General features: G+C 34.7%; 1 protein-coding gene across 29 annotated transcripts in view; it reads right to left on the bottom strand.

Annotated features, from left to right (window-relative positions):
• Positions 1 to 373: 373 nt before the first annotated feature.
• Positions 374 to 16586, bottom strand: part of PCDH11X (protocadherin 11 X-linked) — a 728596-nt gene continuing 712383 nt past the window's right edge. For all 29 annotated transcript variants that reach the window (XM_085006470.1, XM_021080411.2, XM_085006456.1 and 26 more), the window contains one exon: positions 374 to 5246. Coding sequence is in view for 26 of the 29 variants with exons in the window: in XM_021080411.2 (XP_020936070.1) it covers positions 4564 to 5246 (683 nt within the window). In the remaining 3 variants the exon portion in view is untranslated. The remainder of the gene's footprint in view (positions 5247 to 16586) is intronic.

Here is a 16586-nt window from a genome sequence, read left to right as displayed (position 1 = left end):
TCACCTCTTATACTTTTAGTCACAGAATGTGTGCAAGGTTTTGTCCACACCAAGCAATTCTCTACTACACCAGCTGGGTGTGCTACAATTCAACTCAATCCTGATACTATCTATCCAGAGATAGCATCAGATTCCATATGTTAAGTCTTCAGTCCTACAAGACTGTCCCACCCACCTCCAACTTTAGACACCAATGGTAAGCATAGACTGTTACCTGTGCTTCTGACTGACCAGCTACAGATTGGAGGTGCCTATTCCTCAGGTTCCATTAATTTGCTGCAGTGGCTCACAGAACTCAGATTTGAAAAATGATTTAAAGTAAAATAAAACCTTTAACTGTTGAATTAGCATGCACATACAATAAATAATTACATTTATTTTTCATACCTTTATTAATACCTATATTAATGAATAGGAAAGCATGCAATACAGAATGTGATATTGAACAATTAATACATATTTGCCACTGGACTACATACTGCCACTCTCGGCCATACAATATCCAACCTTCTTACTTTCAAAGCATGGCTTGAGCTGCTTTGGAAAGCTGTTCACTTTCAGATGCTCTATGATGTCACAGAGGAGGAATCTTCTCAAAATACAAACATAAATACATATTTCATTAAATTCCAAGTATTTTAAGCAGAGATAGCATAAATTTCACATATTTTATTTGTAAAAGTATCACATACAGTCACTAAAAAAAATTGCCTTCATTTCTCTTTTCATTTGTGCACACACATTTTTCTGAGTGGCATTTTCATTGCTACTTCTACTCATGTCAACTTGCACTGCTTTTAAAAACCATATTTACTGAAAGCACATGGATGGTTAGTGTAAGAAAGCCACTATAAATGAATATTTTAAGGCCTCTGCCTAAAATTGCTCTGGTGTGGTAATTGGCACGTTAGTGTAAGAAGGTTCCTATCCAAATATAGTTCAGCTTCTCTTGCTCCCATGTTTTCCAGGGCAATTGTGCCAGTTGGAAATAGCCAAAATAGTGTCTGATGATTGCAAGAAAAAGTTTATCTAAAAATAACTTATAAAACTTTGTTTAGAACAAATATGATAGAAGATGAGAAATGATAACCATAGTAGAAAACATATATCAGAAGAATATAAAAAAAAAGCTCAAACAGATGTTCATAAATGTGGATTAGAAGATATATGCACATTCAGCCTTAATATAAACAGCAAAAAAACCCTAATGTCAAAATATTCATGTGGATAAATCAATTTTCCCATCACTGAAAAGGACTTTTTTTTTTAATGAGTGACATGATTCCATTTTAAGGACCGCAGAATTTGTGACTTTTTAGTCTATTTTTCTCCACTTTAATAAAAGTGTGTGACAAATATTAGTTTGAGAAGGCAGAGGCTCTTCATAATTGTCACAATACACGATAGCACTAATTGTTTAACAATCATTTATTTCTAACCAAATTTACATTATCAGAAATAAAATGTTAAATAATTAAATGAGACTACACAAAATGTACTCTCTAATTTATCACATTGTTGTACCATATGTAAGTTTGTTTTTAATACACTGACACAGTATTAGCTAAAACTTGAGGATAAAGTTCAAGGAAAAAATATGTATGCACTTAGCACATAAGATACAGTGTTTCAATACATACTTATAGATGTGGTATATTTATGTTATAACTAGTAAATTAATAATCACATGTAATTGAATATGGCCACAATATAGAATCAGTCTGACTGAATGTCTTATTATCATGCTTGTCATTTAATTCAAAGTTCTTATTTCCAACTAAATCAAATGCTACTTTTTTCAAGGGAAATATTTTTTGACTGGTGGTAAAATAAGACTGTTTGGAGTACTGGGACTAAATTTTTTGTACATTAAAAAAGCCACCTGTGAGCTTTGTCAACCTCCAGCTCTATCCATCCATTCAAAGAAAGAATTTGCAATGTGATGAGAAATATCTCATCAGTCTGAAACCTTGGAAGTTACAGGTTGCCAAGGCCAGACCTAGAGGAAGCTTAAGAAGAGAATGCATAGGGGACAATAACTGGGCTCACACCCCTTGCCTCTTTGGCTTCTTTGAGCCTGCTTCCAATCAAAGCCTCTCTGGTACAGACCCAGAAGAGGGTGCCCAGTCATTTAATATTCTAAACACAATCTAAGTCTGACTAATCAGAATTAGAAAGGGCAATAAAAGCATATTTGTTCATTCCTATAACTCTAGGAAAGGTATCAAAACTTCACAAATTTCTACATATGAGGATTTAAAAGCCAGCCATATAACTCAATAAATCACACTATGGGGAAAAAAAAATCTAACTTTGGATTCTAGTCTGATTTTCATTAACATAGATAGTAACTGTTCATGCTGCAGACATATTTAATAGACTTTTCAGTTTCTCCTTTTTATCTCCTTTTTTATTTGTTTCCTTGTGTGTGTATATCTTTACCAATAATGTGGAGAGAAAAATATGTGGAAATGACTAAAATTGAAGAAAAACTTCTCACATTATCTTTGCAAGTTTTAGAGAAAGAAAAAATTTCTAAAATCTACCGGAAGCATTGATTTTGTCATTCTGGGTTTCTTTATCTTCCCCAGGTCTAAAATCTTCATCACCAACCATAGCAGCAATAATACCAACACATATACATGGTTTTATCTCAATCAACTTTCAAACAGCATAAGTCCTTCCAGATTTACATGCAACTTGAATACCAGGATGCTCCAGGTTCTTTTGAACATTAACAAACACAAAGGAGGAAAAAAATCAATAATTCTAATTAATTTGAAATTTTGGTAATTAAACTCTAGTAGTTAAAAGTTAAGAAGTTCTACACACCAAATCAGACTTGATTTAAAGAGCTTCGTAATGGGAACAATATATTCTCAAAACGTTACGTGACCTGCTGGGGACATGAAGAGAAGCTTTTACAACATTCAGTAGAAACTTTCACCAATGAAATTATGTGAAATTTACCACAGTTAATAATACAACATTTACACACAATTTAATCATAAATTACATATCTTCAAGTTGCACATTACAAAGTCTACATCTAATTTAATCAAGAAGAAATATTCACCACCCCCCAAAATCCAGCAAAAACATCAATTGTCTGTTGGTTTAGTGTAATACTGAAACAAGACATTTTCTCAGTTTTGCTATGGGGGAAAACTAAGTTGATGGTGTTTCTGTAAATTGATGAAATGTGCACACAGAAGATCACAGCCAGTGAAGAGGATAAAGAATAAAATAAAGAACAATAACAGAAGGAAGTTAATATTCCCTAGGAATACTCATGTATTCTTTGTTTAGAATGACATATTTTGTTTCATATGTGAGATTTTGTTAGTTGTGTGTGTGTGTGTGTGTGTGTGTGTGTGTTATTGGGGTATTTATTATCTACCCCAAGAGCCAGTCATGAACCTCATTTCTCCCTCTGCACATTTCTTTAAAATTCTATACAGTAACATGTTTGATGTAGATTTATAGTTATATCCCTTGAAAAGTTCCTTCCTGACTTTCATGTTGTTATCAGTGGTTTTCTTCAGTAGGTTGAGCTAGAATGACAAAAATCCCTTAGTCTTATAAGTGTAGTATGTGATTTTATCTACAGGTATATTTATTTGAATTAGGTGTTGAATATATCCACCTTCTTTGTGATTTTATAGGCTGTTATATACAAATTTCAGAAGATCAAGACCCAATTAATAGTGGAATATAGACTTAAGATGACAGATGCAACATGATTTCTGATGCACTACATACTAAACTACAAAGACAAATTAATTAAAAAAAGAAAGGGGCCCTTTTTAGCAAATAATTGCCTAATTTGGGCACAGTTATTGCACTTCAATGTCTCGAACTCTACTAAAGAGTAGAGAAATAGGTTATAGACATAAATCTATAAAATTTGTATATGATCTTTACTGAGAATATATATAGAAATTATATCAACAATATATTATTAAAATAAAGGTAGAAAACATAAAAAAAGAGACAAAAAATAAGAGATATTTACATTCCCTACTGTTCATTTTTGTAGAAAAACTAATAAAAAGTAAAGACAACAACAAATACAAACAAAAATACAAACAAAAATGCTACCTTACTTATACCTTCTAATGCTTTTTAAACAAAAGTTTAGATGGAATAACGGTACTGTTGGAAAATCAGATGTTGCTAGTTTTCCATTAGCTATGTACTGGGTCCACAAAAACCAGAATGGAAAAAATTCAGTAATATTGCACATGTTGGTAAAAATAAATGAAAAATTACAGCGCATCAGAAACAATATATACTATATATTGACATCTGTCATGATAAGCCTTTCTGTACAAAGTTGTGTGTCTTTTTTCTTTCTTCTTAAATACACATTCTGAATTAATAAAATTATAAATTTATTTATTTTTTTTAGTTTTGACTAAGGGCCTAGCTCTAGACTTGATTCTGGTATAGGTTCTATTTACACAGCTATTTACAAATCTAACAATTTTAAGTAGTCATTGAAATTGGATCTTAAACTTTGATTATATACAACTTGGAAAATGTGAAGTAGCTGTTTTAGTTTTATAAGGGATGTTCTTCCATAATGGGGGACTCACCCCTAGAGGGTCTGGCCTGTTGGCCTGGAGTGAAGGTTGTCAAAGGAATGACTTTAATTGAATCATCACTAGGATGAAGTCTTTCAGACATGGTGTAAAACTGAGATCTTGCACTACCTTGTAATCCCTGGTTGAGAGAATTAAGTCCATCAGGGCTAGCACCTTGCCCCCAACCTTGCTGCAGACCCATTTGTGGTTGTGCAGGACTGCGATGGAGGGCAGCAGCCTGTGGCAGAGGAGGGCTGTGCTGGATGGCCACAGCCTGTGCCAGGGTAGGGCTGTAGTGCAGGGCTGAGGCCTGTGCTGGTGGGGGACTGTGGCGAAGAGGAGTAGCCTTGGCTAGAGGTGGACTGTGGTGGAGAGCAGAAGTGTGTGCCAATGGAGGGCTGTGGCACAGAGTGATAGTCTGGGTCACAGGAGGGCTGTGGCAGAGGGCAACGGTCTGTGTCACTGGAGGGCTGCGGTGGCGAAGAGTGGTCTGTGTCATGGGCGGGCTGTGGCATAGACCAGAGGCCTGTGTCTGTTGAGGGCTGGAGTGGGTCAGAGAAGCTGGCATCCAGCAGGCATCAGAGTGCCCCAAGATGAGACATTCTTGAGTGCAGTTGTCAGAGGCCTCTTCCACAGTTGGTTCAACAGTTATCTCTGCCCCTGTTAGGGTGGGAAACAAATGATAAAATTTATATTTCAAAGGTATATTTTGATGAGCTACTTGAAAATGTCAGATTGTTACAGGAAAATTTAATAACCTATATAAAAATGCACCAGAGACTTCCAATAGTTTCACAATTAGTATTAAATTGTCAAGAAATAGTTCTTACAGTAATATAAATAACCAGGAGTAAGAGGATGTGTCTCCTTTTTATAATTAGGATATTTTGACCTTGTCTCCCAAATGTAGATATTTTAAATAGTTTGTGACTATGAATGGAAACTTTGGTCTTTGATGTTTACACACAGGTCAGGTGAAATATGGTCCTAACCAACACAGAGAGCATGAGTGAAATTAATGGAGAAACCAGTCAGAGAAACATGTAATGATCTAACCAATTATAGTGAATGGTTTTGCTTAAAAATCTAATTAATTAATCTGAGAATAAATCTAAGAATAAATTAGGTTAATTTGGAAACATATTTTATTGGACTCTAAGATATGCCTTTTAGTTTCAGGAGTGAAATATAGCTATAATTATCTCAAAGACAATTGATTTCTGTATTCCACATTTTCTGAAATCATGATAAATCTGAGTTTAGCAGCATAATAAATTGCAGAGCCAAAATACTTAGCTTTAAATTATAATACTTTTTAAAACTCCTTTATAAGGTTTCTGTAAAGTTTTCAAATGCCAGTAGTAAAATACATAAGTATACTATATAAAGACAAGTAGAAATAGCTATATCAATATAAAAGTTGACTTTAGAGCAAGGCATGTTATTAGCTATAATTAAAACATGATTTAAAAAAATAATTTCTCTAAGACACGACAATCATAAAATTTAAAAATAAATCCTCAATAGGATATGGATTCCAGGTGCTATCATTATCATATCACACTTAAAACCAAAGAATAGGATGTATCAGGAGAGATTCTAGGTGGGACTAATTTTCTCCATTAGATAACCGTTTACCTTTCTGCATTTACAAGACACTTGAAAACTCCCTATGAAATTAACACTTAAAATATTTTATATTTTTGCACAATTACATTTGAGAAGTAGTTGAGAAGGTAGAATTTTATGTATTTTGTGTGATATTAAATCATAAAGGTATGCATGGAAATATATAAACACACAAAAACTATATTTAAAAAAATTTAATTTCCTCACCATCAGAAAAGCACATGATCTGGCAGTCTTAAATTTTATAGCAAAAGAATATATCACAGTTTCAAGATTGAGTTATTTGCCCCTTTTTGATGAGGAAATTTTCTTCCATAGACTTGCCCATTCTAAATATGTAATATAAATAGAATCTTTTAAATGTAGTCTTTTGTGACTGACCTATTTCTTTTAGCATAATGTTCTTAAAGGTTCTTCCATGTTGTAGCATGGGTCAGCACTTCAATTCTTTTTTTATTGCTCATAAGTTTACTTTGGATAATTATACCACATTTTATCTATCTACTCATCAGTTCATGGACATTTGGGTTGTTTACAATTTTTGCCTATCATGACTAATGCTGTTATGAACATTTGTGTAAAAATTGTTGGGTAAACACATTCATTTCTCTTAAGAATGTACATATTGTGGAGTTGCTGAGTCATTTGGCAACTTTATGTTTAATTTTGAGGAACTACCAAACTGTTTTCCAAATTGACTGCACAATTTTACATTACCACCAGACATATATGACAGTTCCAATTCCTCTACTCACTTTCTACAGAAACTCAGTTTAGACTTTGCAGATTTTTATAGGGGTTGTATTTAATCTAAAGATCAATTTGTTGCATATTGCACTTTAACAGTATCATCTTCCTACCTTTGAACATGAGATGTCTTTCCACTCACCTATATATTTAATTTCTTTGAGTAGTTATATCAAATTTTTCAAAGTAAAAACCTTGAACTCCTTTTGTTAAATTTGCTAATTACTTTATTCCATTGTATGGGATTGTTTTCTTAATTTCCCTTTTGGAATGTTTATTGCTAGAATATGGAAATATACTTGATTTTTATATATTTCTCTTAAAGCCTATATAACACTGCTGAGCTTGATTAATAGTTTTAACAGGTTTTTGGTGATATAGAGATAGTTTTGCTTCATTCTTTGCAATATTAATGCCTTTTATATATTTTCTTGTCTAATTGTCCTGGCTCAAACCTCCAGTATAATGTTTAATAGCTGTGATGAAAGCATACATCCTATATTTGTTCTTGATCTCAGGGGAAAATATAGAGTATTTCATGATTAAAGTGATTTAATGATGTAATTCTTTTTTTTTTTTTTTTTTTTTTTTTGTCTTTTGTTGTTGTTATTTCTTGGGCCGCTCCCTCGGCATATGGAGGTTCCCAGGCTAGGGGTCTAATCGGAGCTGTAGCCACCGGCCTACGCCAGAGCTACAGCAACGCGGGATCCGAGCCGCGTCTGCAACCTACACCACAGCTCACGGCAACGCCGGACCGTTAACCCACTGAGCAAGGGCAGGGACCGAACCCGCAACCTCATGGTTCCTAGTCGGATTCGTTAACCACTGCGCCACGACGGGAACTCCCTAATGATGTAATTCTTTTAATAATTCTTCTTGTGATTATTTTCCTTGAGCAATTGATTATCTAAGAGCATGTGGTTTAAGTTTCCCATACATGGTAATTTTCCAAATTTGTCTGTGTTATTTATTTCTAATTTCATCCCATTGTGGTCAGAGAATATACTCTGCATGAATATAATTCTTTCAATTCATCAAAGCATATTTTATAGCATTCTATCCTGTAGAATGGTACATGTGTACTTAAAGAGACTATATAGTCTGCTCTTATTCGATAGTGTTCTATTGATGTCTGTTAGGTCTAATAGAGTACTGCTAACTTCTATTTCTTCTGTAGTTTCCTACATTGTTGTTCTATTACAGAAAGTGGTACTTTTTTATAATTTGGAAGCTTATTTTATTCTTTATTAATTAAAAAAATATAGTTTATTTATAATGTGCCAATTTCTGCTGTTCAGCAAAGTGATGCAGTTATACATATATACATTCTTTTTTAATATTCTTGCCATCATGGTCTATCCTAGAAGATTGGATATAGTTTCCTGGGCTATATGGTAGAACCTTGTTTGTCCTTTCTAAATGTAATAGTTTGTATCTAGAAAGTAGGATATTTAAATCTCCAACAGTTATTACTGAATTGTCTATTTTGTCCCTTCAATTCTGACAGTTTTTGCTTCATGAGTCTTAGAGCACTGTTGTTAGATGCATATATGTTTATAATTATTATATGTTCTTGATAACTTGGCTCTTTTATCATGATAAAATATCCCTCTTTATCTCTAGTAACATTAATAACATTTTTAAAGTGTATTTAATTTAAATAAGTCTGATATTAATGTAGTTACTCTATCATGATTTCTGTGTGCATGATATAACTTTTTCTGTCATTTCCTTTTATTTATTTATTTATTTGTCTTTTTGCCTTTTCTAGGGCTGCTCCTGTGGCATATGGAGTTTCCCAGGCTAGGGGTCCAATCAGAGCTAGAGCTGCCGCCCTACACCAGAGCCACAGCAACACGGGATCCAAGCCACGTCTGCGACCTACACCACAGCCCACAGCAACGCTGGATCCTGAGCAAGGCCAGGGATCAAACCCACAACTTCATGGTTCCTAGTTGGATTCATTAACCACTGAGCCACAATGGGAACTCCATTCTGTCAATTCATATTTAACCTATTGTAGCTTTGAAACCAAGGTCTGCAACCTGTAGGCATATATTTAGATTTGATTTTTTTTTATTCAGTCTTACAATTCCTGCCTTGTTTGCCCTGGTTAATCCATTCATTTTTCACTGTTATTATTGATACAGTAAATTTAGATCTACCATATTGCTTTTTGCTTGCTATGTGTTTCATGCCTTTTTTTGTTACTCTATTTTTCCTTTATAGCTTTTTTTTGCATTAAGTGAATAATTTCTAGTGTAATGTTGTAATTATTTTAATGATTTTTCCACTATATGTGTACATATAATTAGAATGTATATAATGTTATATGTAAATATGTATACATATACACAAATATGCATGTGTTTGAGTGTGCGTTTGCATATGCTATTCTCTTATATGTCTAGGTCTTGTGGTATTAACTTATTAGAATTACTTCAGATTTATTATGAGTTAATTTCAGTGAGATAAAAATATTACTCCTGTATACCTGTATTCATTCTTCTTTTTATTATTCATTTATATATGTATATATACTATACATATATCACATAGTTATGTATGTAGAAGAAGCTCAATGTATTCTTATAATGATTACTTTATGTGTTTTTTTATTTTAGTGAAACTGAAGCAAGCATGGGAGTGTAAGTACCTAATTTTAAATTATTTTTTATTAAACTTCTCACTTGCCATTTCTAGTTATCTTCACTTGTTTTCTTGTTCCTGTGTATTTTGAGTTACCATCTCGTGTTGTTTTGTTTCTCCAATTCAATTTTGCTCCTACCCACCTCTTTTATACTGGTATTGTGTGTGTGTATATATGTATTAATTCTATATATATATAGAATTTTAATAATGCTGTTATAAACATGGGCATACAAATATCTTTGTACCCTGCTTTCACTTGTTTGTATACCCAAAGATGAAATTGCTATGTTATATGGTAATTCTATATATAATTTTTTTGGGGAATCACCATATATTTTATAGAGCAGTTGCACCATTTTATATTACCACTAGCAATACACAAGGGTTCTAGTTGCTTTCTATTTCAATGAATGTCACTAAAATATTGTTTTTTTATGGCCACACCCATTGTATATGGAATTTCCCTAGCCAATTACCCTGAAACTTATTATTTTCTTTTGTTTTTAATAACAGACATCCTAATATGTATTAAGTGGCATCTCATTGTGGTTTTGATTAGAACTTCCTTAATGACTAGGGATGTGCAGAATGTTTTCATTTTCTTATTTTCCATTTGTATATTGTGTTTAGAGAAATGTCTATCAAATTCTTTGTCCATTTTTTAAATGGGTTGTTTGGGTATTTGTTTGTTTTGGTGTGTGCCAAAACCTTTTCACAAGCTACAACAAATTGTAAGCATATACCCTGAGCTACTAAATGTAATTCTTATACTCAATTAAATGGACAGATTTTTCACAATACTGTGTGTACAGTTTATGAAAATACTGTTTTTAGTTAAATTTTTTTAATCTCAGAATTCAAGATACCTTGGTGAAAATCCTAGTTTTAATTAAATCGTTTTATAATAAGCTTTATTTTTATATAAGTACAAAAAAATTCACTACTAGTGAATCAATATTAGATAAATACACAAAAACAGAAGTGTATTTAATATTTTAAGACTTTTTATTTCAATGAATGCCACTAAAATATTCTTTTTTTAGTGGCCACATCCATTGTATATGAAATTTCCTGGGCCAGTGATTGAATCTGAGCTGCAGCTTCAAACCTTAACCCACTACATGGGGCCAGGAATCAAACCCATACCTCCACAGTGACCCAAGCTGCTACAGTCAGATTCTTAATGCACTGCACCACAGTGGGAACTCCACTAAAATATTCTTTTAAATGTATTTCCTTCAGTGGAATATACTATCTTCCTTAATATTATTGACACCATTTACTTAGCTTAACAGATTATTTCCCAAAGAAGATAGTACAAGACATGCACAGATTAACTCAATGCAAGTTCAAAATAACATACATTGTGAATTAGTAGCATTCAAATTAATTACACTCAAAACAGCATTCTCTGAGGGCTTTTGTAACTCATTAAGAACATTTAACTTTGAAGACATAAATATTTTTCCTAGGGAAATATATTATCTTTGAATAGCACCAAAATACACTGTGGATATCACTGTAGTCTTCTATGGGGAAAATGTGATGTAGTCATATTGTTAATCATTTTATTATGTTGAAAAGTCAATTTGAACTAACGTTATGATTCAAGTGATGGCTAAAATTTTAGCCAATATGCACAGTATTGGGAAAATGAAATATACAACAGGGTAATAAAAATACTTATCTACAAAGAATATATTGCACAGAAGATTGACCCAATATCTCTCTTTGGAAATCATTTACAAGAGAACTGTTACCATCTGCATTTGTTGACAAGGAGTGAGGAAAATGTCAGTATACTGAAATATATTTTTAGCACAATGAAATGAAGATCACCATTAATGGGTAATTCATCTGTTTTGTCTCGGAAAGAAAATGTGCTCTTACGAGGTTAAATAAATTCATTTGGATAATCTTTTCCTTCATTCTAAATGCTTATACTTATTTGACCTTTAAATTGCTTTAGAGTACTATCTATTAACATGTATTTATTTAATCAGCTGATATATGTGTTTTAAGAAACAGAGGAATAAATTCCAATCTTTCAAAATTCAGATAAGTTAATAGATGTGATTAAATGTGCTCTTGTGATGCTCCCTATCATTCTCTAACCTTTATCAATTTGAAGACAAATAATATTTTATAGACATTTTCCTAAGTGCTATTCCAAAACTGAATTGAATCTTCATTATAAAGAAATCTCCAATCAAAATGTTCCATTTAATGTATCTGCTAATCTCTCAGACTAAATTGCACATGATAGGTTTTGCAGGTCCCTGCTACCTGAGTGCCCTGCAGGCCCCAGGTTTGCCACCCGAGTGGTTGTTGCTGCCACCACCAGGCCCATGCTGCTGGAGGCCCACCAAGGAGCTGCCACTGCTGCCAGGGATGGAGCCTAGATCTTGAATTGAGCACAGCAACGTGCAGCACCTCTGCACAGGGCCACCTAGCAAGCTGAGGTGTCCACATAGTTGCTTCAAATGAGGAACACAGGCCTCAAATGCAGGGAGTGAGGCCTCTGCATGCGACCCCCTATAAGTGCGTGAAACCAGACTAAATGTCAAGGAAAAAAAGGGTGGAATAACGTCATATTGGGATTGTAAAAAATATATTCAACTATCAGGATTTTAAAATTTTCTTTGAGATGGGATTAAGATGGCAGAATAGGACTGGAGCTCAACTTCTCTCCTAAAAATGACAAAATTCACAACTAAAGACTGAGCAGTCTTCACTCAAATGGACCAGAAACCTTAAAAAAGATATCCTACTCCAGAAGAAAAAGAGGAGGCTACATCAAGAGGTAGAAGGGATGATTTCATGATATAAACAACCCAATACCTCCTGGGTGGGAAGCCCAAAGACTGGAAACTAACTGGTTCACAGAAACTCACCTACAGGAGTGAGTTTTGAGCCCCACATCAAACTCTCATGTGTGGGGATCTGGCACTGGGAAAAAGAGCCCCCAAAGCATCTGGCATTGAAGGCCAGTGGGGCTTGTGCACAACAGTTCCACAGGACTGGGGGAAACAGAGACCCCAGTCTTAAAAGGCGCACACAGACTTTCACATGCACTGGGTACCAGGGCAGAGCGAGGTCTCCTTGGGAATCTGGGTCAAACCTGACTGCAGTTCTTGGAGGACATCCTGGGAAAACAGGGGTGAACCTGGCTTGTTGTGAGAGAGGGACATTGAAGGCAAAGCTCTCGGGAATATTCAGCAGCATGCCTTTCTCTGGAGGTGGCCATTTTGGGAAAATCTGGCCCACCCATCAGTCAGCACTGAGAAGCCCCAGGGCAAACAACAATCCAGGTGGGACCACAGCCCTGCCTCTCAGTAAACAGGCTGCCTAAAGACCCCTCAGGCACACAGCTGCCTCCAATCCCATCCAGATACTAAGCCCCACCCACCAGAGGGATTAGAATCAGCACCATGTACCAGTGGGCAGGCATCAGCCCCTCCTATCAGGAAGCCTACAGCAAGCCCCCAGACCAAATTCAGCCACAAGGGGGGCAGACACATGAAGTATAGGGGCTACAACTCTTGTATAGATAAAAAGGTCACCACACCAAAAACCTGTAACAATGAAAAGACAGAGAACTATAATTCAGATGAGGGAGAAAGGAAAAACCCTAGAAAAACAGCTAAGTGAGGAGGAGATTCTTAGCCTCCAGGAAAAAGACTTTAGACTGTTGATGCTGAAGATGATGTAAGACATTGGAAATAAACTGGAGGCAAAGATGGATAACTTACAGGAAACACTGACCAAAGGGATACAAGATATAAAACTGAAACAAGAAGAGATGCAATATACAACAACTGAAATAAAAAACTCACTAGAAGCAGCTAACAGCAGACTACAGGAGGCAGAAGAACGAATAAGCAAGGTGGAGGACAGATTAGTGGAAATTATGGATGTGGAACAGAAAAGAGAAAAAAGATTGAAAACAAATGAAGAGAGTCTCAGAGAACTCTGGGACAATGTGAAACGCACCAACATCTGTATTATAGGGGTGCCAGAAGGAGAAGAGAAAGAGAAGGGGACAGAAAAAATATTCGAAGAGATAATAGCTGAAAATTTCCCTCACATGGGGAAGGAATCACTCCCTCAAATCCAGGAAGCACAACAAGGACCATATAAAATAAACCCAAGGAGGAATACCCTGAGACACATATTAATCAAACTGACCAAAATTAAAGGCAAAGAGAAAATCTTGAAAGCAACTAGGGAAAAGAAACAAATAATATACAAGGGAATCCTGATAAGGTTATCAGCAGATTTTTTGGCAGAAACTCTGCAGGTCAGAAGGGAGTGGCATGATATACTTAACGTGATGAAAGGAAAAAACCTCCAACCAAGACTGCTTTACCCAGCAAGGCTCTCATTCAGATTTGAAGGAGAAATCAAAAGCTTGACAGATAAGCAAAAGTTGAGAGAATTCAGCAACACTAAACCAGCCTTACCACAAATACTAAAGGAACTTCTCTAGGCAGAAAAGAAAAGAAGCAACAGGAAACAAAAATACCACAAATGAAGAGGCTCAACCAATAAAGGTATATATAAAGAAAAGATAAGAAATAATCCATGCACAATTATACCACCAAAATCAGAAATCATGAGAAGAGGAGTGTACAAATGCAGGACACTAGAGATGAATTTGCAATTAAGAGAACAAGAACTTAAAAATCTCATGTATATATAGACTCTTATATCAAAATTCCAGAATAACTGCATACCAAAAATCTACAATTGATAAACAAACTAAGAAAAATCACCTCAAGTACAATGCTAAAGATAGTCATCAAACCAGAAGAGGAGAGAACAAGAGAAGAAGGGAAGAAAAAAGAGAAACAAAAACAAATACAAAGCAATTAATAAAATGGCAACAAGAACATACATATAAATAATTACCTTAAATATTAATGGACTAAATGCTCCAACCAAAAGACATAGACTGGCTCAATGGATACAAAAACAAGATCCATATATATGCTGTCTTCAAGAGAGCCACTTCACTGCCAGGGACACATACAAATTGAAAGTGAGAGGATGGAAGAAAATACTCCATGCAAATGGGGATCAAAAGAAAGCTGGAGTAGCAATACTCATATCAGACAAAAAAGACTTTAAAATGAAGACTATTTTTAGGCACAAGGAAGGGCATTACATAATGATCAATGTATCAATCCAAGAAGAAGATATAACAATTTTAAATATCTACATACCCAACATAGGTTCACCACAACATATAAGGCAACTGCTAACAACATTAAAAGGACAAATCAACAATAACACAATCATAGTGGGGGACTTTAACATCCCACTTACATAAATGGACAGATCAACCAGACAGAAAATCAACAAGGAAACATAGGCCCTGAATGAAGCATTAAACCAGATGGACTTAATAGATATTTATAGGACATTCCATTACAAATCAGCAAAATACACATTCTTCTCAAGTGCACATGGAACATTCTTTAAGATCGATCACATCCTGGGCTACAAATCCAACCTCGGTAACTTTAAGAAAATTGAAATCATATCAAGCATCTTTACCAACCACAATGCTAAATGACTGGATTATATCAACCACAAGAAAAAAAACTGCAAAAACCACAAACACGTGGAGACTAAACAACATGCTACTAAACAACCAATGGATCACTGAAGAAATCAAAGAGGAAATTAGAAAATACCTAGAAGCAAATGGCAACAAAGATACAACACTCCAAAACCTATGGGATGCAACAAAAGCAGTTCTAAGAAGAAAGATTATAGCAATACAAGCCCACCTCAGGAAATAAGAAAAAGCTCAAATAAACAAGCTAACTTCACATCGAAAGCAGCTGGAGAGAGAAAAACAGACAAGACCTAAAGTTAGTAGAAAGAAAGAAATCATAAAGATCAGAGCAGAAATCAATGAAATAGAAACAAAGAAAACCATAGAAAAGGTCAATGAAATGAAAAGCTGGTTCTTTGAAAAGATCAATAAAATTGATAAACCCCTAGCCAGACTTATCAAGCAAAAAGGAGAGAAGACTCAAATCAATAAAATTAGAAATGAAAAAGGAGAAGTAACAACAGGACATCACAGAAATGCAAAGCATCATAAGAAACTACTATATGCAACTATATGCCAATAAAACAGAAAATCTAGAAGAAATGGACAAATTCTTAGAAAAGTACAATCTTCCAAGACTAAGCCAAGACAAAATAGAAAAGATGAAGGGACCAATCACAAGTACTGAAATTGAAACTGTGATTAAAAAACTTCCAACAAACAAAAGTCCAGGACCAGATGGCTTCACTGGCAAATTCTATCAAACATTTAGAGAAGAGCTAACACCTCTCCTTCTGAAACTATTTCAAAAAATTGCAGAGGAAGGGGTACTCCCAAACTCACTTTATGAGGCCACCATCACCCTGATACCAAAACCAGACAAAGATACCACAAAAAAAGAAAACTACAGGCCAATTTCACTGACGAACACCAATGCAAAAATCTTCAACAAAATCCTAGCACACTGCATCCAACAATACATTAAAAGGACTGTACATCATGATCTGGTGGGATTTATCCCAAGCATACAAATGTTCTTTGATATCTGCAAATCCATCAGTATGATACACCACATTAACAAACTGAAGAATAAATACCATATGATCCTCTCAATAGATGCAGAAAAAGCCTTTGACAAAATCCAACACCCATTTCTGATAAAAACCCTTCAGAAAGTGGGCATAGAGGGAACCTACCTCAACATGATAAAGGCCATATATGACAAACCCACAGCAAACATCATTCTCAATGGTGAAAAGCTGAAAGAATTCCTGCTGAGATCAGGAACAAGACAAGGATGTCCACTCTTGCCACTACTATTCAGCATAGCTTTGGAAGTCCTAGCCATAGCAATCAGAGAAGTAAAAGAAATAAAAGGAATCCAAATGGGAAAGGAAGAAGTAAAACTA

The sequence above is a fragment of the Sus scrofa genome, chromosome X (genome assembly GCF_054392235.1).
Source record: "Sus scrofa isolate SSC_HxYL_T2T_F1_AM1 chromosome X, Sscrofa_HxYL_maternal_Yorkshire_Landrace_v2.0, whole genome shotgun sequence".
NCBI lineage: Eukaryota > Metazoa > Chordata > Mammalia > Artiodactyla > Suidae > Sus > Sus scrofa.
This window is presented reverse-complemented; position numbering and strand designations above follow the sequence as displayed.